This window comes from Canis aureus, chromosome 8 (assembly GCF_053574225.1).
Source record: "Canis aureus isolate CA01 chromosome 8, VMU_Caureus_v.1.0, whole genome shotgun sequence".
Taxonomy (NCBI): domain Eukaryota; kingdom Metazoa; phylum Chordata; class Mammalia; order Carnivora; family Canidae; genus Canis; species Canis aureus.
This window is the reverse complement of record NC_135618.1, coordinates 22397462-22422962: the sequence shown is the minus strand read 5'-3', so window position 1 is coordinate 22422962 and position 25501 is coordinate 22397462. Positions and strand designations below refer to the sequence as shown.

Below are 25501 nucleotides of genomic sequence, written 5' to 3'. Positions count from 1 at the left end.
AGTCAAAAATGTTTCCCACCTACCCATACCTGACAGTCTATCCTCTTTGGGCCTCTTGGGCTCTAGGATGAGGCCATTTCTGTGTCTTCTCCCTCAGTGCTTTGGTCTTCTGGGAGTGAATGGAGCTGGCAAAACAACTACATTCAAGATGCTTACTGGGGACACCACAGTGACCTCAGGTGACGCCACTATAGCAGGCAAGAGGTGAGTGTCCTGCTCATCCCATCTCAGGGTGTCTCTCCCAGGCCCAGGGCCATGTTCCCATCGCAGCATAAGGAGAATGAACGTGAGACCCTGCACTGAGGATGACTCTGAGTGCATGGAAGATCTGTGCAGAAGAGTAGGCCTCTAAGAGAGCACAGTCCAGAAAGCACAAGACGTAGACTGTCTGGAAAATTGAATTGAATTATGACTGTTAAGACATGCCCCTGTAAGCATGGGTTCTTGGAAACTTCTGTAAAGCACTAAGTCAGTGGTTCTTAGTCTTTTTGGGGTTATAGACTCCTTTGAGCACCTGATGAACACTTGTACTTTCTTCCTTTTTTTTTTTTCTTTCTTCCTATAAAAATAGGCCATTATTGGGGCACCTGCCTAGCTCATTTGGTAGAGCATGTGACTCTTGATCGTGAGGTTGTAAGTTTGAGCCCCACACTGGGTGTAGAGATTACTTGAAAAAAATAAAATCTTAAAAAGACACACACACGCACACACACATGCACACACACCATCATCCCCCATTATCTCCCTCCATACATTTTTGCAAAGAGTTTAAAGGAATTTACTGAGGCCTGAAGTACATTTATGATCCTGCAGGATCCCTGGGTCCCAGGTTAAGAACCTCTGTGATGAAGCATCCTTTCTTTGGTTTGAGTTTCTAGATGGGGACTGGTTGAAGAGCCTTCAGGGACTTTAGTCTGATTTGGCTATTTCTGTGCTGATGCTTGGCTTGGCCAGGCTAAGGAGCCTTTATAAAGGAAAAACTGGCATGTGTCCTTGGATTCTGGAAAGTGCCTGCTGCTCTCTGTAATAAGGTGTGAGTAAACAGACTGGTCCTCTGTGGCACAGGGTCAGGAATGTGAGCCTATGCTGCTTGCCACTTCCCAGGCTGCTCCCTGAACAGCAAAGCTCATAGGCATTAGAAGTGCCTGGAGGACCCCTCTGCCCTGGTTTATAAGTAGAGTTAGGCAGTGCTGACTTCTGCTCAGCATCTGCCTGACTGAGGCCTCCTTCCCTCACCTGGGAGCCATCCTCAGCAATATGGCTTCAGGCTCACTGGACATGGCTCAGACAGGATGAATTTGGTTCTCTGATCTTCCCCATCCATCCCTGTTGGGTCTGCTTGCAAAAGAACAAGCCGGAGTGAAGTCAGGCTGTGGCCAAATCTGTTTCATCTGCAGATCCAGCTTAGCCTACAACCAAGCAAATAATTTGACAGTGGTAGCAAAAGGCATCTTGAGGGACCAAAGAATAGCAGGCAGGAGGATATAATAGGACTTACCATAAAACATCAAGTGACACAAGTCCAAGCAAGACACAGCCTGATGTCCCTGATGCCTAGAAGATGGAAGCTAGATGAGGTGGAAACTAGAGCACAGCTGTAGGTTTAAGATACAGGATTGGGTTTCTCTAGTAGTACAACTCCCATGAATTTGGCAAAGTACTCTCCTTGCTTCCCTGGGTAGTTTTAATTGGCCCAGTCATACTGAAGTACTTTTTGTTATAGTGGGAGAGACTGCATAGCACCTCTCTGTCCCATCCTATTGCATCCATCTTTTAAGCTACAAGTGAAGCAGGAAGAGCAGGGAGAGATTAGACCAGATTAGATAATTTATTTTTTTCATCAAGGCAATGTGTCTTCTTGTGGGAGAGAAAGGGAGTTGTATTTTCTAGTGGGAATCAAAGGGAGTTGATAGAACTCAATTCACTTCTTCTTTGTTCCCTGCCAGTCTCTTGCTCTGGGTACTGATCTGACTGGTTCCTCTTTCATTTACTGTATCTCTGCCAATAAACCCAAATGGAGAAGTTTACTTTCTTTAGGATGCTGCATCTTTTCTAGTTACTTCCCAAATGTCTGAAAGGGATCAGAAATCACTGGTCATTTTCTTTTTCTTTTTTCTTTTTTTTTTTCTATTTTATTTTATTTATTTATGATAGGCACACAGTGAGAGAGAGAGAGGCAGAGACATAGGCAGAGGGAGAAGCAGGCTCCATGCACTGGGAGCCCGACGTGGGATTCGATCCCGGGTCTCCAGGATCACGCCCTGGGCCAAAGGCAGGCGCCAAACCGCTGCGCCACCCAGGGATCCCTCTTTTACTTTTTTCTGTTAAAGATCTATTTATTTTAGAGAAAGAGAGGGAGTGTGTACTGAATGGGGGGAGGGGCAGAGGGTGAGGGAGAGAGAGAATCTCAAGCAGACTCCTCACTGAGTGAGGAGCCCAATGCAAGGCTTGATCCCAAGACCCATGAGATCATGACCTGAACTGAAATCACAAGTCGGACACATAACAGACTGAACCATCCAGGAGCCCCTCACCAGTCATTTTTTAAAGCCTGATCTTCCCTTTGTTTTTAAACCCACATATGTTGGGCAGCCTGGGTGGCTTAGAGGTTTAGCACTGCCTTCAGCCGGGGTGTGATCCTGGAGACCTGAGATCGAGTCCCACGTCAGGCTCCCTGCATGGGCCTGCTTCTCCCTCTGCCTGTGTCTCTGTCTCTGTGTGTGTGTGTGTGTGTCTCTCACAAATAAATAAATAAAATCTTTAAAAATAAATAAAATAAACCCACATATGAGGTGATCCATTCCAAAACTATTCAATACCTTTGAATAACAGGTATTCAGTTTATAGACAGAGAAACTTGGAAAGATCTATTGGATTCAAAGCTCAGAATTTCAGTTCATCATTTTCTAAACAAAGGGTCCCTGCTTTGATTTAGAAATGTTGTGCACATTTCTGAAGCAAAGCAGAAGAGAAGAGATAGCTTGCTTATCCTATTGGCAGTTTTCCAGCCCTAGCTCTCTTGTCCCCATCCCCCTTTGAAGGAAACTTGCTAATTGCTTTTTCTTCTTGCAGTATTTTAACTAATATATCTGACGTCCACCAAAGTATGGGCTACTGTCCTCAGTTTGATGCAGTTGATGATCTGCTCACAGGGCGAGAACATCTTTACCTTTATGCCCGGCTCCGAGGTGTACCAGCAGATGAAATTGAAAGGGTAAAAAAATGGTTTCTTGTTGGCACTCAGGAGTTTCGTAAACCCTAAGCCTCTTTCATGAGAGTGAATTTATTTAGAGATGGGAAAGTTGGAGCATGCTGTCCACTCAACAAATGCTTTCTGTGTGTCTACTATATGCCAAATATTGTTGTAGAAGATGGAGGCTTAGCAGCAAACAAAACAAGAAAATCCCTGGCTCCATAAATAATATAATATATGCATTTACCCTTTGATTCAGCAATCCTACTTCTGGGAATTTACCCCAAAGATATACCTCCCACAGTGCAAAATGCATATGCACAAGGTTATTCATTGCATTAGTAGTCACAAAACACTGGACACTACCTAAATATTCAGGCATAGGACATTGGTTGAACAATTTATGGTATAGACACATAATAAATGCAGCTGTTAAACACATACACACATACACAGAAAATCTCTCTGAACTGATCTGGAGTTACTTCCAAGAGATATTGTTAAGTAAAAAAAAGCAAAGGGCAAAAGAGCACATGTAGAATTCTACTTTTCTCCTCCACTATTTTCTATTTCAGTATATAGTTGACATACAATGTTACATTAGTTTCAGGTGTATAACAGTGCTTTGATAACTCCATACTTTAAGCATTACCCACCAGAAGGGTAGCTACCATCTATAATATTATATATATATATATATATATATATATATATATATATATATATATATATATAATGCTATTATAACACTGTTGCAATGACAAATTCCAGGGCTGGGACAGAATAGGTATCAAATGAGCCTGGAACATCTTATTAAGCCAGAAAGTAAAGTGCTTAAAAAAAAAAAAGGCATGTCACACCTATACAGGAACCATCTTAAAGGGTGTCCTAAATAGCCAAACATGGGACAATTTGAACAGCAAAATAATAAATACCATGGTAAATTAAAAAACATCGGGGGAAACATAGGAATTCCTAACTTCACAGTGTTAAATCAATAAATAAGAGCAAAGATAGTTCTTGCCTATACTCAAATGCTGAGAACCAACAGATTAGGGTGGAAGAAACTACAGAGTTGGAAAATCGTTTTTCAGTGATCATAGTAAAGATTGGATTGCACAAGAATCAAGGGAAAATTTTTTATGAAAAGCAAGATATTTGTATAGCTAAGTATCTCCCACAGAATGCTTGTTGGTTGTGAGGGGAAAGCATAATAATTTCACAATGAAGAAATTAGACAATACCTTTATTTGGGTGATCAAAATTAACATCCCCTATGAGGGGTATCTGGACATGTCCTGCCCCTAGAGATGATACCTGAGAAGGACACAACTTTTCCTGCATAATATTCTGATTGGGAATGTGTAACCTGGATCTTATCTTGAGAAAACATCAAATAAATTCCAAAGGAACATTCTATTAAAAAAAAATACAGGGACTGTAATTTTCAAAAGTATCAAGGTCACAAAAGACAAAGGCTATGAAAATGTTCCTGATCACAAGAACTAAGTAGACACAATAACAGTAATGGACACTAGACTGCATTCTGTGCTGGATAGTAAATAATGCCACAAAAGACATTACTGGGCCAGTTGGCAAACTGTGAAGGGTAGATGAGATGAAAGTATCAGAACAATGTTAAATTTACTGACTGTGTAAAGCTGTCCTGTGGTTATGTAAGAGTATTCCTCTCCTTAGGAAGTACACACTAAAGTGTACTAACGTCCTAAAGGAGAGAGGGCCACAGTATATAACTTAGCAGAAACAGCTCTGAAAAAATCATGTGTGTGTGTGAGTGTGTGTATCCATGCACATGTGCACATGCGTGCACGTAAGAGAGGGAGAGAGAAAAAGAGTGAAGTGTTTATGAATGTTTTTGTATTCTTATTTTTAAACATTTCTGTAAGTTGGAAACTATTCCAAATAAGAAGTTAAAAGTGAAGCTTACATTCTAGTGGGAAGGACACATAATAATACTGTACATTTACGAGTGAAAAGTCAGTAAAGGAAAATAAAGTAGGGATGAATTGTTGGGGGAGGGATTGCACTTCTGGTAGGGAGGGCACAGGGCCAGCCAGCATCACAGAGGAAGTGACCCCTGAAGACCTAAAGGAGCTGCCACAGTGTGCCATGTGGTTATCTAGGGGAAGAACAATCGAGGCAGAGGCACAAAAGTACAGAAGGCAGAAGCAGGGTAGGCTTGTCTCCAAAGACTTCTCCAGTTTTCTTCCTGTGCACATTTACACTCACACACACTTGGTATTCTTTATCATAATTTCCTGTTGATTTTCCTCAAAGCACTATTACAGTCTGTCATTCTGTTTATTTTGATTGTGTGTCTTCCCCCACTCCATCTGTGGGTACGACAGCAATGGCTGTGTTCACCATTATTCTCCAGTGCCCAGTACAGTGCCTGACTCATAGCAGTTGCTTGATAAGTGTATATGAGATGTGTGAGACTTCAAGTATGACCCTGTCAAAGGGTGGAAGCATCAGGCCTAAGACCCACCATCAGACCCTGGGACTCTTCCACCCTTATCCATAGTCTGGGACACTGGGTGAGAAGAACTGTCTTGTTCTTCATAAGGCTGAAGGTCATTTCTCTGGGGCAGCAGCAAGCCACACTGCTATGTAAGGCACAGTATGGAAAGGAGACATCTGGCCCCCCAGTCCATTAACCACCCCATGAGCCAGTAAGTAGCCTCCTTTCAACCTAGCTGTGTCTGTCATCCTGCAGGTGTGAGATCTGGGAATCCAAGACTGAATTATGGAGGTTTGCTTGTTTGTCTTTCCACAGTAGGATTTCTTCCTCTTCCCTAGGTGGCAAACTGGAGTATTCAGAGCCTGGGCCTGTCTCTCTATGCAGATCGCCTGGTCGGCACCTACAGTGGAGGCAACAAGCGGAAACTCTCTACCGCCATTGCATTGATGGGCTGCCCGCCTCTGGTGCTGCTGGTGAGAGCCACCAGGACCTGTGGGGACAGATGGGCTCAGGGGCAAACCAAGTGCTGCATCTCTGTGGGTGGGCCAACAGATTTAGAACATGCAGCGATCTGTTTTCGTCTAGACTATTTCTTGTCCTGCATGTTTTGAGCAAATCAACCCAGTGTCTAGTTCACAACTCTTGGGGGGAAACTAGAGTCACAACATATTCTTACTCTGAGCCCCTAGGAAGTCCCTTGTGGACCCATAGGCTCACAGCAGGGAAGGTCAGTCCCTCTGGTCAGATAGTAGAAGAAGTGACTTCTTCACTGCTAGAAGAAGTCAGCCTGGGATGGAAGGGGGGCAGGAACACTGGCCTGGATCAAGGGCTCATGTGATTCTCACTGGAGCTGCACCAGACCCAAGGCCCTTGTGCCCATGCAGTCTGGGGGTATATGAGGGTATGGGTCACAGGCTTGGGAGTGACTCATAAAAGTCTCCCAGGCTATCTCTCTGCCTCCTTGCAAATATATGTGTAAGGTTGTTGGGTTTTTTTTATTTTTAAGATAATTCTGCTGTTGCCTTAATCAACCTTAACCCATTCATGGGCTGAAATGGGTCAGTGGGTATGCGTAATGTCTTCTTACTCTCCTGGATCACCTCCTGCCTTCCCTACCTGAAGACTGGGTTCCCCAAGTCTTAACCACTTGGGGAGGCACTTTGTACATTGTCGGCCAGAGAGCAGAACTGCTCAGAGGGAGTCAGCCAAGGAGGGTGCAATAACCAAGAGAGGCTGGCTCCAGGCCCAACTCCCTACCCTCTGCCTCCCCACAGGATGAGCCCACCACAGGGATGGACCCCCAGGCACGCCGCATGTTGTGGAACACCATTGTGAGCATCATCAGAGAAGGGAGAGCTGTGGTCCTCACATCCCACAGGCAAGAGATTCCCAGGGGCTGGGGTGGAACAGGTGGGCAGACAGGAGTCCTCTCTACTCCTTACCTCCTCTCTCCTGCCCCACAGCATGGAGGAGTGTGAGGCTCTGTGTACCCGGCTGGCCATCATGGTAAAGGGCACCTTTCAGTGTCTGGGCACCATTCAGCACCTCAAGTACAAGTAAGGATATGCTGGGGGCTCACCTTTGTTACCTTTGTTGGGGGTAGAGGGGGGTCAGCCAGGCCCTGTGCTGTCTACTGACACTTGGGAGGGTCCTACTGCCCTTATCCCAAGGGTAGAAAGGCATGTGGTCTGGACCTTGTTCCACAGCAGCAGACAGAGAAAGCTGCTGTGCTGAAAGAAACTTCCCTATGTTAGGCTAATTGCCTGTGCTTGAGGACTCCCTGAGTCTCCAGATGGGGTTCTGATTAGGGCATAGGCAGACCCTGGCAGGGATGAGGGAGGGTCACTACCATTGCCTCATTATCCTACCATTTATCCCAACAGATCCAGCACTGATGACCTGTTTAATTAGAGTCCATAACCAACATAGGGATGGTTAGGAGACCAAATAACTGTAGAATCGTTTTTCCTTTCAGACATGTTTATGCTTCTGAATTTGAGAAGTGACCATGCCAGTAACCTTCCGTAGGATTATCCTGTCCCCATAAATTGTAAACTACTGTAATAATGCATTATTAATAATAGTTTGAATGCCAAAGCCAACAGTCAGTTAAAATAAGATTAGGGTGATAATGCCATGCTTCCTTGCATTCTGATATGCTTTATCAGCTAGGAAGGGTAGATTTGTAGTTATCATTCACTTATTTAACAAACACTTTTTAAGAGCCCAGAATATAAAAGTCACTGTGCTAGTTGGTTGTAGGAACAGTACATAACCCAGCTTATCTAGGCCGAGATGCTTAGTCTTGTACCCATGAGACTGTGGCACAGGACACATCATCCTTCATATGCATCAGGGCAGATAAGTGATTGAGAGGAAGGTCTAGTAGATTAAGCTGCATTTGGGTATTTGACCCATGATTTCTTGAGCAACTACAGCTTGGAGACTGCACAAATATCTAGGGAGACGTCAGCATATGTGGTCACCAGTCCCGTGTCATAGCTTCCTGGGTCCAACTGCAGGAGATGTGGAAGGATTCCCTACTGGTTTCCCTCTCACTCATCAATATCCTCATGGTAGGACAGGTGAGAAGAGAATGTCTCCTATCTGGAGGGACAGTCAGTTTTCCAGAGCTGAAAGGAAAGCTGTATTTTATTATAGAGAACAACCCTTGGTCATGGAAGGAGTATTGAACTAAATTATAACTTACACAGTATACCCTGACATAAGCATGTAAGGACTCTAGCTGGCTGTGCACACACTCCCTGGTGGACCATTCTGTATCCACATGTGGGTGACCAGCTCACCTGGTGAGGGGAAGAGGGAAGCACTGATGGTCCTGCCCTAGCAGCTCCCATTTTTCTGGAAGTACTGCCTCCCCAAGTCTTTGTTCCTCCTGGGGATCTCTTTGAAGAAGGAGAAAGCCTTTCCATTACTGATGGAAAGTAATTAGCAATTTCCATTACTAATGCTAGTCCTATAGGCCTTCAGGGTGATTGTGATCTCCTTAAGGGGCTTCAGCAGTATGTGGGAGGGAAAGGAGCAGAGAACATCCATGTCTCCAGGAGTTGGACACAGGAAGCTGTCACAGGTCTGGCGACTCACTTCACCACACATTTAGACCTCTAAAAACTAGTATCAAACTATTTTTCAGGAACTGTCACAGGCTTTTTCCTACTAGTTTTAAACATGCACACAAGGTTTGTAGTATAGGCCTTTAACCCCCAATATTTTTGGTGAATCTATTCCTTACTTTGGAATTACCTCAGCCACTAACAAGCCTGTGCCATGCCACCATGCATGTCCCCTAGGTTTGGAGATGGCTACATTGTCACAATGAAAATCAAATCCCCAAAGGAAGACTTGCTTCCTGACTTGAATCCGGTGGAGCAGTTCTTCCAGGGAAACTTCCCGGGCAGCGTACAGAGGGAGAGACACTACAACATGCTCCAGTTCCAGGTCTCCTCCTCTTCCCTAGCCCGGATCTTCCGACTGCTCATCTCCCACAAGGACAGCCTGCTCATTGAGGAGTACTCGGTCACGCAGACCACGCTGGACCAGGCAAGTTGCCCGAGGGACACCACGTGCAGAGTGGGGCTGTGCACAGGCTGGGCCGGCACACCTGATTTTCAATCGTCTGGTTCCTCTGTTCATTAGGGTAAAGCTTAGTAGGTCAGAAATTGTTTTCCACAATATTTTAGTCATCAGCAAATTTCATTGACTTTACATCATTTTTCCCTACCACACTATGACTTTAGTTCATCCTTCCTGGGTTGTGGTGGTGACTTTTTTTTTTCTCTTCACATCAATGTTATTGGTGCTTAATTTACATACAATCAAATGGACCCATTCAGAGCATTCAATTCGTTGATTTTTTTATAAGCCGTTGTGCCATGAATCAGGGTTTTTAATATGATCACTTGGTTTTTTAATATAATGGCAAAGTGAATATAACATAATTAACCATTCTTAAGTGTACAGTATCATTAAGTACAGTCACATTATTGTGAAATGGATCACCACCATCCATTTCCAGAGATTTTTCATCTTCCTAAACTGAAACTGTATATACATTAGACAAGAATTCCCCATTAACCACTTTCCCCAGCCACTGGTAACTACTGTTCAACTTTCTGTTGACTACTCCACATACCTTATATAAGTGGACTCATATAGTATCTGTCATTTTGTGTTGAGCTTATTTCACTTAACATAATGTCCCCCAGTTCATCCATGTTGTAGCATGTGTCAGAATATCCTTCTTTTAAAGGCTGAGTCGTAGTCCATTAAATGCATCCATTAAACGCATTATCCGTTCATCCACTTGGACATTTGAGTTATTTCTGGGGGTTTTGCTGTTGCCATTTGTTTGTTTTAAATAAACATCCTTAATACAGTCTAATAAAGCAGTGGAAATAGGCAAGTCTCCATATATACCCTTTGGGGAACTGGCTCACCAGCACCTTCCTGCCAGCAGATTAAGGCAGGAGCAGGAGTCACAGTCATACTGCACACTGAATACAGAGCAGAAAAGAGAGGAGATGGGACTTCTGCTTCTGTTTTTGTTTTGTTGTTGTTGTTGTCAGTTTCTTTAGAGGTTTAGGAGGATGCTGCTAGCTGAGAATCTACCCCGAGTCCTTTGAATCCTCCCATGGGAATTCCTTTGACTTAGGACAGAATTCTAAGAAAGGAGCCCTGTCATGGGCTCTGGTGGCTAGGCTTTGTGAGTGGGCCCCCCTCCACTCCTGCAGGACACAGCTGCTCTAGCAGGGCTGTACATTAACTGCGGAAGAGAGAAAGAAAGTGGGTGGGTGGAGGATACCATTATTCTAGAAACATCTACCTATCCTTGCTCTCCTACTCTCCTCCCCAGGTATTTGTGAATTTTGCTAAACAGCAGACTGAAACTCATGACCTCCCTCTGCACCCTCGAGCCGCTGGAGCCAGCCGACAAGCAAAGGTATTCCTGCCACTCTTCCATAGTCTACTGTTTGAGGCAGATCCTCAGCTCAGGGACTGGTCAGTTGGGCCTGAGGGGCCCCAAGGCCCAGATATACCTCCCACGGAGAGTCCCACTCATACCAGATCCCCACCACATCTCTGCCACTCCCCAGCAGTTCTGTATTGAGGAGCTGTCCAGTCAGGGGTTGTGTAGGTTCCTTTTATAATCGAGAAGCCATCTGGGTGGCGTGGGAGAGCATTTTTGAAAAGAACCTTCCCACATGTTTTTGCTTATGGTGAAAAGACTTGGGTTTTGGAAATATGAAGCAGGGAAAATAGGAGAGAATTTTTAAATGTTTGGGTTGTTGGATACTTGACACTTATGTTTTTGTTCATGTGTTTGTATTTCAAAGGAAGTAAATTAACCAGCACTCCATTTCAATGGTGGACATATTCGGTTAGAGCAAAGATTACTGTCTGTTTTAGGAAGACAGCTCTTTGTTCTGTATAAAAATATTAAGGGGTACCTGGCTGGCTCAGTTGGCGCAGCATGTTACTCTTGATCTTAGGGTTGTGAGTTCAAGCCCCACATTGGATATAGAGATTACTTTAAAAATTAATTTAAAAATAGGATATAGATCCAAAGGCAATGACAAGATATTCAAGAGATATCTGCACCCCCGTGTTCACATTATTTAGATTATTTACAATAGCCAAGATGGAAGTTATCTAAGTTTCCATGGACACATGAATGGATAAAGAAGAGTGATATGTATATACAATAGAATCTTCAGCCATGAGATAGAAGGAAGCCCTGCCATTTGTGGCCACATGGATGGATCATGAGGGTATGATGCTGAGATAAGTCAGACAGAGGAAGACAAGGGCTGCGTGGTATCACTTATATGTGGGATCTTAAGAAAAGAAAGAAAAAGGCCAGACCCATAGAAAGAGAAGAAAAGTGGTTGGATGGTGAGGGAAATAGTGAGAGATTGGTAGACAGGTACAAACTTGCAGCTGTAAATGTAAAGTCTGAGGATCTAATGTAAGACATGATGACTATAGTCAATAACATGTGTTATATACTTGAAATTTGCTCAGAGAATAGAATTTAAATGTTCTGACCAAATAAAAAAAAAAAAAGATAAATCTATGAGGTGACGGGTATGTTAATTAACTAGATGGCGGGAATCCTCCTACAATGTATATGTATATCAAATCAGCACACTGTAGATGTAAATATCTTACAATTTTATTGATTAAACCTTAATACAGTTAAAAAAAATTAATTTAAAAATATATCAAGATGATGAAGGAAGAAATAATAGAAGGTATATATCCTGGCCTGTGATGAATCTTGGGTTAGGTACCTACAGGATCCTGTCCTGGCATGGTGCTCCATGTAAGGAGCATGTCTACCCCATCCCCATTCCCCAGAAAGAGAGAGAGAGCACTAGAGAAAGTACTGGAAGAGGAGCCAGTATCCAGGTGCCTTGGCTTAAGCCTGGGAACTTTAAAAGAATTTTTTTTTAAGATTTTATTTATTCATGAGAGACACACACACACAGAGAGAGAGAGAGAGAGAGAAAGAGGCAGAGACACAGGCAGAGGGAGAAGCAGGCTCCATGCAGGGAGCCCGATGTGGGATTCAATCCCGGGTCTCCAAGATCAGGCCCTGGGCTGAAGGCAGCGCTAAACCGCTGAGCCACCCAGGCTGCCATAAAAGAAATTTTTTTAAGTAAGTTCCATGTCCAACGTAGGGTTTGAATTCATGACCCTGAGATTGAAAGTCATGTGCTCTATTGACTGAACCAGCCAGGTGCCCCAAGCCTGGGACTTTAAAGGGACAAATTAATTCAGCCATTCTGTCCCAACTTACCTGGAGAATAAAATCAAACATTTCTTCAATAAACAAAGATGTGCAAAACCTTATTTCCTGTAAAATTCTTGTTCTTCCCACCAGTTTCTTAATTGCAAAAAACCCACGAATCTTGCCACTGATTGAAATAACTCCTTTTCAAAGCCATGCTTGCGATGAATTTTTCCCCTTCCTCTTGACTAGTAGAGACCTAACAGCTACTGGGCAAGATTAACCTTGACCTCCATCTCCAGAGGACCCAGAAATGCATAAGTAGAGGTTCCTGTCCAGGGAATGTTAGTTCTACTAAGATTTTCTAGTTGCTCTTCCTCATTTTATAAATCTTGTATTTGCTGTTTACGCCTGTAGAAAATTACTCTTTGAAAACCACTTGCAGTGATGAACCCCTTTTATAACTCATTGGGTAGCAAAAGTATTTCCTAGAACTACCAATGGTCTCCCTACCTCAGCCTGGTATATTCTTTCTCAGAGGGATAAACTAGATCATCTCTGGGCTAAGGTAAGGGGTGCTGATGGTCCGTGACCTACAGCATTTAATTCGGCTAAGGTCATGATCCCAGGGTCCAGGGATCGAGCCCCCATAGCATCTGGCTCCCTGCTCAGCAAGGACCCTGCTTCTTCTCTCCCTCCTGCTGCTCCCCCAGTTTGTTCTCTTTCTCTGTGTGTTTGTGTGTCAAATAAATAAAATCATTTTAAAAAATAAAAGGGAAACTCTTATTAAATAAATAAATTTGTGATTCAAACCCTAACCCTGCTTACTGACATATTACCTTTACCAAGGTTTGCAAAAATTCTTTAGTATAACATTGTATGCAAATGAATGTCATGAAACAAATTGTAATTACAATCTTGTTTACATTATACCACTTTAAAATAATTTCCCTTAATGTCTTACAAACAAGAAAAAGGTTGTTTCTCTCAATAAATTCTAGAAAACATTCAAACTTGCCTCGAAACACACATGAGAGCACCGCTTGAGGAAGTTCAGCCGGCTGGTGGCTTCCCAGCCCCAAACTATGAGTGAGAACCACACCAACATTTCATTATCTAGAGAGCAGTGTATCTGGTTATCAAGAATGTTTGGAATTCTTAAAAGACTCAGTACTGGACAATATCTTTTGGGATGAAGTTTGTGGAATGTCACAATCTGTTTTATGGAAACAAATAAGGGTCAAGGTTTTGGTAGATAACTAGGTGATAGATGATCAGTCAACTTAGAAACATCCTAAAGGTGTTTACAATTGAGTGACCATTACATGTATTTTCCAGAAGCAGGAACAACTCAGCTCAGTTTCTCACCCTTAATCTTTTTTTTATCTGCATTTTTTTTAATTGAAGTGTAGTTGACATACAATATTATATTAGTTTCTAGTGTACAACATAAATTGTGAAGATTTAACGATTTGGCAATTATATACATTACCAAATGCTCAACACAGTCACAATACAACACTGTTACAATATTATTGACTATATTCTCTATGCTATACTTTTCATCCCCATGACTTTCATATTTTACAACTAAGAGATTGTATCTCTTTATCTCCTTTACCTATATCACCCACCCCCCGACCCCTTCCCTCAGCAACTACCAGTTTATTCTCTATTTATGAATCTGTTTCTAGCTTATTTGTTTTGAATTTTAGATTCCATATTTAAGTAAAATCACATGGTATTTGCCTTTCTGTCTTTCCTTTAACATAATATCCTCTAGGTCCATCCATGTTATCACAAATGGCAGAATTTCATTCTTTTAGCTGAATAATATTGCACTGTATATGTGTCACATCTCTCTTTTTTTGAGTGTAGTGGCACACAATGATACATTAGTTTCAGGTGTACAGTATAATGATTCAGCTTGTCTCTACCTTATGCTGTGCTCACCGCAATATACGCATCTTTACCCATTCATTTACCAGTGGACACTTGGGTTGCTTCTATATCTTGATTGTAAATAATGCTGCAATAAACATAGGGCTGCATGTATCCCTTTGGATTAGTGTTCTGTTTACTCTGGGTAAATAACCAAAAGTAGAATTACTGGATCATATGCTATTTCTGTTTCCACGGTGGCTGCACCAATTTATGTTCCCACCAACAGTGCAGTAGGGTTCCCTTTTCTCCACATCTTCACAAATACTTATTATTTCTTTTCTTTTTGATACTAGCCATTTTGACTAGTGTGAGGTGATAGCTCATTGTGGGTTTGACTTGCATTTCGCTCATGATTAGTGATGTTGAACATCTTTTCATGTGTCTGCTGGCCATTTGTATGTCTTCTTTGGAAAAATGTCTATTCATGTGCTCTGCATTATTCATTCATTCATTCATTCATTATTTATTTATTTATTTATTTGCCTCAACACAGGGCTTGAACTCACGACCCTGAGATCATGACTTGAGCCAAGACCAAGAGTTGGACATTCAACCAATTAAGGCACCTATGTGACCCCCTCTGCCCATTTTTAATTGGATTTGGGGGGGGGTTGAGTCTGATCCTTCTTTATTTTTAAAGAGTTTCCATATATAACATATCTTTATCAATTAGTTTCTGAAGTACCTGCAGCCTTGCCTGGGATCTTTGCCCCACCTCAAAGAATGTTCTTAGCCCTTAATGTTAGATTAATCATCTTCTCAAGAGCATGTGTGATTTTTAAGCCAGATAATTGATAAATCACTTTTTGTCTAAATTTGGGCAGGCCTACATCTAACCCCCTCCTTGCTGACACTCCTCCTACCTCCCACAACTAGTGTAGGAATTCAGCCTGTACATTCTACTTAAAGACCATGCCTCTCCAGTTAGAAAGGTGTCCACTTCTCCAGGGGCTGGGCATAATGCCTGAGCTTTGATCTGGAACCTGCTGTCCTAAACCCTTGCTCCAATTTCTCCTATCCTTTCATTCTCCTGTCAGATTTTCATGCCCCCCAGGAGCCACCTCTGTAGGAACTACACAAAGGGAATTTTGTACCTCATGAATGACCTAACATGACTTTTAAGACAGAAAGAGCATGATAACATTTTAGGCTAAAAACAAACCAAAAGATACTATGACAATCTGTGGAAACTGCACAGAGGGTGCAGTTTCCCTCTAAGAGGCAAGCATGTGCACACATATGGCATGAGTCCTTATAACATCTACACCATAGAGCTAGAAGGCCCTGAGAGGTCATCTGGTCCAACTTTTTCACAGAAAAGGAAACAAGCATAGCCCATAACCTTGGAGATCTGACAAAATCACAAGATCCTCCACTGAGCTTCCTTCAGCAATTGATCAACAAGTATTTAACTTTTAAAATTGAAAAGTTGATGTACCAGGACACCTGCGTGGCTCAGTGGTTGGGCCACCCAGTGGTTGAGCATCTGCCTTTGGCTCAGGTCGTGATCCTGGGATCCGAGATCAAGTCCCACATTAGGGTACCGACATTAGGGGACCTGCTTCTCCCTCTACCTATGTCTCTGCCTTCTCTCTGTGTCTCTCATGAATAAATAAGTCTTTAAAAAATAAAATAAAAAATAAAATAAAATAAAAGCTGATGTATCATCTCTTCAAAAAATGACTATGATGACAAGAGTCCATCTGATCTCCTTCCACAGGTCTGATCTCCAAAATACTCATTCACTAGAGCTGAGAAGAAACTCTGGGCAGCCCAAAAGGCAGGAGCCTTTGCCATATGGTCATCTGATTGGACCACCTCAGCAGCAGAAACAAACACATGCAGGCCCTCAGCAAACTCCAAAGGGGGCTCTTTCAGAAAGAAACCAAACTTGACTTGCTCCCCTGGAACACCTGATGGGGAAACTGACCCAGCCAAACAAATGCAAAACCGTTCTTATGCAGACCACAGAAGGAGAAACCCCAGCCTGACCTAGTAGCACTATCACTCTCATTTTCAGTGGATCTACTTTCTTGTGTGTGTGTGTGTGTGTGTGTGTGTGTGTTATTTTTAAGGAGAAAATAAAGTACAAATGTACTTATCACAGACCATTTGAATTTACTCATCCCCCTGGTGTGCACCATCTGGTAATTAGACATCCTTTGTGCCTATGTAGCTTCCTGTCACTGAGTAAGCTTCTATAAGAGTTATTGCCACAGAAGTACTAGTCATGGCAAGATTCTGCAACGGTGGGGTGGAAGTGAATGGACTGGTCTTGATGGTCCATGTCAAGTCTGTTTGTAGGGTTTGAAGAAAACACCCAACTGGTAATGCACATATATATTATCCATTGTCAGGTGGGTATTGCCTGAATCTATTTGCCCAGCTTATTTGAGTGCCTGCCTCATAGGTATAATTGGGACAGGAGACAAGGAAGCAAGGGTAAGTGAGAGTGGATGCTTGGTTGGTCATGAGATCCAGCATGTCTTTGGAACTGGTTAGAAGTGTCATATAGTACCATGCCATTTCCACAGTGCTGATGTGTGTATCTTCTCCAGGGAGGTTAGGGAGTAGTGTTTCACAGGACATCTAATTATTTGCAGAAAAACTCATGAAGAATCAGAACATAATTGTTTTAAACTGTTTCAAAAGACTTGTGGACAAGGAGACCAAACAGCACCTTGCCAAGGTGGTCTTATCTATAGGGTCCATATAGTTCAAGCACTTTCTACAGCAGTGGCATATCACACCAGGGGTATAATCCAGAGTCCTGGGGGGAGGTAGGACAGCAGTAAAGAGAAATGCTGAGACCCAGTAACTGTTCCTGAGAAGGGCAAGTGAAAGAAAGAAAGCAAACATGAGGTGGTGACCTACTTTCCCTCCTCAAGGAGGCTTCCGTGCCTCCCCAGAGGCAGAGGGCTACACAACTTTAAATCCTGCACAGGTACTGGCTTGCTCCTTTGCACATAATAATGCTTAAGAGGTAACTATAGAGTTTACAAAACCACTTTGGTAGCCTCATAGCTTAATCTGGTTTTAACTTTTTTTTATTCTACCGATGACCCAAGCCATAAAACCCTTTTAACTAGAATTAAAATAGGTTGAGGAAACCCAGTGTGCTGTTGACTCTTACCACAGGCCCTTGCATTCTGGCTGGTTTTGTTATTTAAACCAGCAACTACCAGATCACAGGGGAGGAGACTATGGTGGTGGTGGTTGGGGGCTACAAGCACTCATTTTTGGTGGCTTTAGGAAGGCATCCAGGGAAGATATGGGGAAAATCCCACCCTGCCTGGGAGAGGGAAGCTCAGTATAGCTGTCTCTACTACACCTGAGGTCTCCACTGGCAATGTTTGTGTCTTTTTTTCTCATTTTCCTTAGCTCCTGACACACAAAAAAACACTCAACAATGACTTGCTGAATTGAACACTCTAAAAACCCAGCAAAGAAAAGAATATGAAAAAGAAGAAGGTCCAAGAAGCTAAAGACAGCAGCAAAGGGCAGGTAGATGAACAGTGATGCTATGGTATAAAAAAAAAAAAAAAAAAAAAACAATCACAGAACAAAAGCAGGAAAAAAAAAATCAAGGAGGAGGAGGCACGTCCATACTTCTTTTGGTTTAAGGATAATTCACATTGGAAGTGTGGCTCAAATCTGAGAACATGTTACTCTATTGAAAGGTCTCCCAATCTGGTTTAATAACGGAGATTTACAAAGAAGAGGAAGACAAAGTGATGAGTCAATTCAGAAAACAAGACCACTCAGGAGATATTCCAGGAATATGACTTGTTGCCAGATCTTCTCGAGTTCCAATTCTTTGGGGAGCTCGAGATTTTGGAATAGTGGAAATCAAAAGAGAATCCCTTTTACTCTGAGTAAAAAACTCATAGAAAGCTTCATTTGTGCCTGCTCTTATGGCGCTCCTTCCCTTACTAGACAGTAAGGGAAAAGTGGAGCAGGCAACAAGCTTTGGGCCTGAAAGAAAGATTTCCAGGTTTCTTGCCCTGGGGCCAATAAGAGTTCTGTACCAGTAGGCCTGCAAAGCTTATGAAAGGGAAGAAGGTGTCCCCTAGAAATATGGCAATGTCACCTTGATGGGACAGCTGTTTCAGGCACCAGAAAGACTTAGACCGCTGGGCCCAAGCTATGTGGGACTTGGTTTCCTCAACATCGTAATTCAGTGCCTCAGCAGATCCTGAGACTAATAGTTTGTGATTCCTGATATATATAGGGCAGAATGGCTACAACATGTCCAAGGTGGTTGTCAAGTTGGGGAAAGCTTAGGTACTAGAAGTTTCAGATGCATAGAACCACAGGTTTGTGGAACTGCAAAATAACTCAGTGCTCAAATACTAAGCCCTTATATAATTATTTGTTTTTCACTGTCCTATTGGAAAAGGAAACCAAGTCCCCCCAAAGATCAAATTCCTTGGCTGGCCATGCAGCCTTCCCTGCATGCCCCACTCTGGTCCTTCTCCAGTTAGTTCATTCCCATGTCCAATGAGATGGGCCCATCAGACCCAGAACTCTGGAATTCCCGTCTCAAATGTCCTGAAGTCTGCTTGTAGGGCCTGGGTAGGCCATGTCTATCTGTGGCACATAAGACCCACTGGGAAAGCAGGAAAGGGAGGGAAGCCATGAGGCAGCTGGCTCTATACCAACATAGCCCAATGTGGAGCTCCATGGAAACCAAGAAGTCAGAATTTGAACCTATATCATCATGGTCATTATTGAGTAGTTTGTTAGCTTCACTGATATACCTAAAGAACTGAAACATATATGGCATGAGGACTCCCAAAAGGTACTCTCCTCAGAGCCTTTCCCAAAGCTCACCATGACACATACTCAGCTTGCTGGGCAGGTGCCTGATATTTAGATTCAGATGTATATGTCTTGTGAGACTTTGCCTAAACTAGTCATCCTCTTGTTCTTGTACACTTGTAATGTTCATAAGGAACCACAGCTTGCTATTACCAAATCCCATAGTCTTGTGTCATGGTCAGTTTCAAGCACATTTCATCCACAAAGCGCAGCACAGATACCACCTGGTCAGACAGCATTCCAGGCACACAGTTTAGCAGTAATGCTATGTTTGTTTTCCACCAGAGCCTGGAAGTCTGTTTGGTCTTGAATGATACTAACTGCTGCCAGAGAAGCAAAGGAGTAAGAAAGAAGAGAAAGAGGAAACTGAGAGCAGAAGAGGAACAGAAAAAGAATTCAGTGTTTCATTTTCTGGGAATGAAGCAGCAGAGAAAACGCAGCCTCTGTTTTCATGGTGTTAACATTCTTATGCAGGGGTCAACACACTTTCTGTAAAGATAGTAAATATTTTCAACTTTGCAGGTCATATAGTCTCTGGTTGAAACACTCAGCTTGGCTGCTGTGGCACAGAAGCTGTAGACATTACCCAATGGAATGGGTGAGGCTGGATTTGGCCCACAGGCCATATTGTCCCACCTGTTCCAGTGAGTAAGCAGAGTTAGTATTAGAAGGATATCAAAAGCAGCTCTAAATGCCTTTTAGGGACCCCCAGACCCCTTGCTATCTTTTCCCTGTTATACAGTAGGGACTTTAACTCCAATTGAGCAAAGATAATTCTCAGGATGGAGAATGGGAATTATTTTCAAGCTCAGAAACTATCATTTTAGATATCCAGGGTTGGTTGATGCTCCAAAATACAAAAAGATCCTAATGGATAACAACCAACAGCAGCCAGCCTACAGGAAAGTGTCACTGAGCCTGGCTTTTTACCTGCTTCACATCTGCTGCATCTCATGCAACAAGATATCTTATGGGCATAGCATCAATTCCTGCCTAAAGCAGTATCTAAGGGCCTGGCCCCAAATATCCATGTCCATTGCCTCAGCTGATGAAGAAGCTCTAAAGAAACAAAATAGCATGGTCAATAGATTGATTAATTTTTAAATTTGGGATCTCAGGCAAAAATGTCAGGGAAGAACCAGGAAATCTGCATTCATTTTTAGTCTCCTCTTTGAAGAAAGTTTCCCCTTTTTGGAGTACCTAGTGGTATTTACCACTAAAAAGACATAAGCCTTGAGAACTACAGAATGCTAGGCAATTATAAGGCTACTTTATACTTTAAAAAAATTTTTAATTATCATTACTCTCTCAGATTCTGACCTGATCGTTTTCTTCTCTTATAGGAATGACTTTTCTCCCCATCCTAAGGCACAAAATCTCAGTCACCATCCTTCTCTTCCTCCCCCTTCTCCTCCCCCCTCCTCCCGTCACGCTCTGCATTTGGCCAGGTGCCAAGATGCAGCTTCTAGCATCACTAGGTTGTTCCCAGCTGTCCCTCTTATTTTGATTTTATCACTGTCCTATCTCCACTACCTTTACTACTTTTTGCCTGGCCAATGATGTTCCAGCTTCTAACATCTTCTCTCCCATCCAAGGATACTATACTTCCTAAAATTAAGCTCTTGAATTCTGTTCAGTAATCATTGCAGAGCAGCTATTTTGAAATAGGCACTGTGCTAATTACTGGGAGATGAGAACAAAGCTCTAGTACCACTCTGGTTGGGAAGCTGTCCCAGAAACAGATCAGATCAGTGCAGTTGGGAGAGACTCAAACTTCACATGATGAAATCCAACCCCCAAGTGACAGTATTTGGAGCTGGTGGTGGAGCCTTTGGGAGGTGATTTTTTTTTTAATTTTAATTTATTTTTATTTTTATTTATTTATGATAGTCACACAGAGAGAGAGAGAGGCAGAGACACAGGCAGAGGGAGAAGCAGGCTCCATGCACCGGGAGCCCGACGTGGGATTCGATCCCGGGTCTCCAGGATCACGCCCTGGGCCAAAGGCAGGCGCTAAACCGCTGGGCCACCCAGGGATCCCTGGGAGGTGATTAGGTCATGAAGGTAGCACCCTCGTGAATGGGATGAGTGCCCTTATAAAAGAGACCCTAGAGAGACCACCTGCGCCTCCTGCCATGTACGGTTACAGGGAAAAGACAGCAACCTGTGACAGGTAGTGGGTCTTCCCCAGATACCGAATCTGCCAGCACCTTGATCTTGGACTTCTAGCCTCCAACACTGTGAGAAATAAATTTCTGCTCTTTATAAGCTACCCACTATTGGCTATTCCATTGCAGCAGTCTGAACGGACTGAGATAGAGGGAAAGAGGAGAGAGAGAGAGAATATGAATGAACGACTTATAGGAGCCCAGCAGCAGCAGCCCATGCAATCCTGACAAGCAGAAAGGGGCAAGGAATAGGAGAGTCTTCCCAAAAGGATCATTCACTTACTCAAGTTTTTAGTGATTCTCATAATCCTCAGAATAAGATTCAAAACCCTCACGTTGGCATTTCATTTGTTCCCCAGTTTACCCTTTCAGCTTTATTCCTTGTCAGTCCCCATTATATATGTATAATTCAGCCAAACCAAATCCTTAAAAGGCCTTCATTTTCCTATCTCCCTGTGTTTAATCATCTCTTCCCGCCTAGTATCCATATATAAGGAACTCCTATGATTCAATAAGACAAACAGCCCAGAAGAAAAATGAGCAAGGAATCCGAATAGGCACTTCACAGAAGAAGAAACCCAAATTGTCACTAAACATAAAAAGATGTTTAATCTCACTAGTAATCAAGGAAATAGAAATTCAAATTAACAGGATACTACTTCACACCTATCAGGTTGGCAAAGATTAGAAAGTCAAATAATACTGTCTTATGTCAGTAAGCCCACAGTAAGCCCACCTATAAGCATGGGCTGCTATAACAAAGTACCACAGACTGGGTGGCTTACGGCCAACAGAAATGTACTTCTCACAGTTCTAGAGGCTAGAAGTCAGGGTGTCAACATGGCCAGGCTCTGGTGAGAGTCTTCTTCTGGCTTGCAGATGGCTGACTCTGTTGTATCCTCATAGGCAGAAAGAGAGTGGTCTAGCTTTCTAGCCTCTCCTTATAAGGGCACTCCTCCCATTCATAAGGGCTCCACCGTCATGACCTAATTACCTCCTAAAGACCCCCACCTTCTAATATGATTGCATTGGAGATTAGATTTCAATATATGAATTTTAGGGGAAGACAAATATTTGGTCCATAAAAAGTATCAAATCCAGTGAAGTGATGGGGCTATGAGAACTCTCACTACTGGTGGGCCTATGTGGTGGTGGTCCCCAAGGCCAGCCCTGTGTTCAGAGACTGGCTAGGAGCACTTACAGGTTTCAGCATAGAGTTGTGATCATAGCTAAGATTTATTATGACAATACAGTTTCCATTCTCTTCTTCCATAATGACAGAGTAATGGTGTGGTGTGTCGTCCAGTTAGGGACTGCATCCTCAAGACTTGTGGTAAGGGACAGTCTTGTCGCTAAGCTGGCTCTGGCAGAACAAAATGGAAGTAATAATATGCACCACTGGAACAGGAGTGCCCCTCCATGCTCTCTGCTCCAATCTACTGTCTGGACTTGGTTTTGTGGTGACCCAGCTTCAACCATAGAAACAACCTCAAAGACTCGGGATGGTAGAGCTACAAGATAGAAAAACTCTGGGCTCCTGAGTGGGGAGGGGAGGGAGTTGGGGGGTGCAGAGCTGCCCAGCAATGCAGCACACACTCCTCCCAGACTACAAGGTGGCCCAAATTAGTTTGCATCTTGGTTATAGCAGCCTAGCTTGGTTGGCTTAAGTGATGTGATAGAAATATCATTTTTGACTCACCAAAGAGCCAAAAATGAGCCCTTCTAGACTTAAGCCAAGAAATCAATGCTGTAACAGGCTCCCGGTCCCTGTACACTGGCAGCAACTGGTCCTGGATCAACCGCAAAGGAGCTGGCCTTAGAGGTGAAATAAACTGTGCTCTTCGGCTCAGGTGGAGAAGCGCACACTCTCCCTCCAAAGAAACTCAAGCAGCTAGCTGCTAAGTTTGCTCTCAATAGAACAAGCCTGGAAACTCTTGCTTAGAAGCACACATGTCCTCAGGAGAACCCAGAACCCTTCCTGCAAGCCTGGGATGGGTTGCCAGGAACTCAGCAGCCAACTCCACACTAACCATTTGGAACTCTTTGTCTAGGAGACACAGTAAGCAAGATCACTGGACCCGAAAACCGGCTGGGCTGTGTAGATGCACCAGGGAGAGAGACTGTTTATCAAGCAGGATTGAGACTCTGTAGAAGTATCTTATTCCCAAAAAGGCTACAAACAGCTCCCAAGGCATGTGAGCCCCAAATCCAACCAGCTACTCACCAGATAACAACCAGGGATCAAGGATCAGTTGTTACATAACACACACACACACACACACACATACACACACACACACACACACATTTTTCTTTGGCAAAAGATCTTGGCTTTTATAACCACATTCTACTTGAATTTGCTTGGGAGTATTTTTTATTTTTAATAATTACAAATAATGAATGTCTACTTTCGATGTTCTATAAAAATATAGGCCAGCTATCTGAAGGTGCTCAGGCAGAGGGAAACCAGGGTATCTGACCCTGGACCTTGCAGAAAGGAATGTGGAATTTGTCCAAAGATGCAGCTGTGAAGATATTTTTAATCATTAGCATTTTCAACAATTTTCAGCCTGTCCCTAAGAAACAGCCTGGACTCTTTATTCAGTAAAAAAGAGAAGATTTAAGGAACTTGCCCAAGGCCAGAGGGAGACTCAATGTCAGAGCCCGAATCAGGCTCAAGTCTTGACAGCCCCCATCCCGTCTCCAGCCCACGCTCACACCTTCCACCCTTTTAATTAAAAAGAAGAGCAGAGAAACAGATGGGTATCAAGCAAAGGCCAAAACTGCATGTCTATGCTTGTCAGATCCTCTTCTCAAAAATCACAGTATTTCTATAATTACCCCCAAAGTGCTGGAGGGAAGGAAAGAGAGAAGAAAGGAAGGGGATATGTGGCAGGGCTTAAAACACTAATGAGAAGCAGAGTTTGGGATTAGACAGGAGAATAGGTAGAGATGGGACTTGAAACAGTAACTGTGAGCAGAGAGAGCAGGTGGCCGTCCTGCCCAGAGCGTCACGCACAGAGCATGAGGCCCAGGGCGGAAGCTGGGGCACGCAGGGACAGTAGTGCTTCACGACACTCCCGCAGCATGGTTCCGTGGGAAATCTGATGAACACAAATATTTGTTTCATTCAACTCTGTGAGGAGGTGAAAAGAATGGCAGATACTGGCCAAACTAGAAATGAAGACACAAAAGGATCTAAGAGAGCTAAAGGAGCATAATGGTGAGACGCTTGGAATAAACACTCTGGGGCTGACATGCCCTGAGGCTCTGGGAACAGATTCCATCTACACAGGGAGGCTGCGGTTGAAAAAGGCCACCAGAGGTAAAGCAGGTGGAGGGTGTTTAGGAACCTGCATTTCATATCAGAGACACCTGCAAAAGGAAAAAGGCTCGCAGCTTTAAGAGTGTCGAGAAAGTTTCAAACAGGCAAACACATAGGTGTACCTGCCACGATCTGACTTGGTGGGGGATACGAGAGAAAGGAGATAGACGGTTGGCCAGAGCAGAAAGAACAATAGTGGCCTCTTTTAAAACCACAAAAGCTGTGGTCAGTAGCAGAGTCCAAGGAGGGAGGTTGGAACAAGAAAACTTGCTTCCTCTCTCTGCTTCTTCCATGTGAGGATGCAAGAGAAGTCAGCAGTCTGCAACCCAAAACAGGGTCCTCACCAGAAATCCCCCCTGCTGGCACCCTGATCTGAAACTTCCAGCCTCCGGAACCATGAGAAATACATTTCTGTTGTTTATTTAAAAGGGAGAAGAGGTTAAGAATGCTGTCAAGGGGTTTCTTGATACCAGGCCCAGGTGCCCACCCATCCCTGGAGGCCATGTTCCCATGAACACACACACACACACACACACACACACACACACACACACACACACACGGCCCACAGCTAGTCTTCAGTTGACTGCCCAAAACAAGACTTTTATTGTAAAATCTCATTGAAGAAGCTTGCCATGCTGTCTCCAGAGCTCTTGGAGGGTCCTGCTAGCCCTACCTTTTCCAAACTCTTCACAGTTCGTGGCCTAGTCTTTGGTTCCTGACTCTTGACGATGGTGGTGTTCATGGCCACTTCCACAGTGGTCGCCTTTAGGACTTCATGACATTACTTTTTCTTAGGAGTGCCAGCCCTTGGTAT

At 43.4% G+C, this 25501-nt stretch overlaps 1 protein-coding gene and 1 long non-coding RNA gene across 4 annotated transcripts in view; one reads left to right on the top strand and one right to left on the bottom strand.

Annotated features, from left to right (window-relative positions):
* ABCA4 (ATP binding cassette subfamily A member 4) overlaps positions 1-16476 on the top strand; it is a 128103-nt gene extending 111627 nt beyond the window's left edge. Inside the window, exons 43-50 of the mRNA XM_077905490.1 lie at positions 98-204; positions 3073-3214; positions 6014-6148; positions 6950-7053; positions 7139-7231; positions 8987-9236; positions 10549-10635; positions 16091-16476. Of these exons, the coding sequence (XP_077761616.1) occupies positions 98-204; positions 3073-3214; positions 6014-6148; positions 6950-7053; positions 7139-7231; positions 8987-9236; positions 10549-10635; positions 16091-16096 (924 nt within the window). The 3' untranslated portion in view covers positions 16097-16476. The remainder of the gene's footprint in view (positions 1-97; positions 205-3072; positions 3215-6013; positions 6149-6949; positions 7054-7138; positions 7232-8986; positions 9237-10548; positions 10636-16090) is intronic.
* Positions 1-25501, bottom strand: part of LOC144318477 (uncharacterized) — a 126263-nt gene that overhangs the window by 61297 nt on the left and 39465 nt on the right. The window contains exon 3 of one of the 3 annotated variants that reach the window (XR_013384389.1): positions 9543-10458. The exons of the other annotated variants lie outside the window; for them this stretch is intronic. This is a non-coding gene — a long non-coding RNA (uncharacterized LOC144318477). Of the gene's footprint in view, positions 1-9542; positions 10459-25501 lie in introns of those variants that run through there. 3 annotated transcript variants of the gene reach the window in all.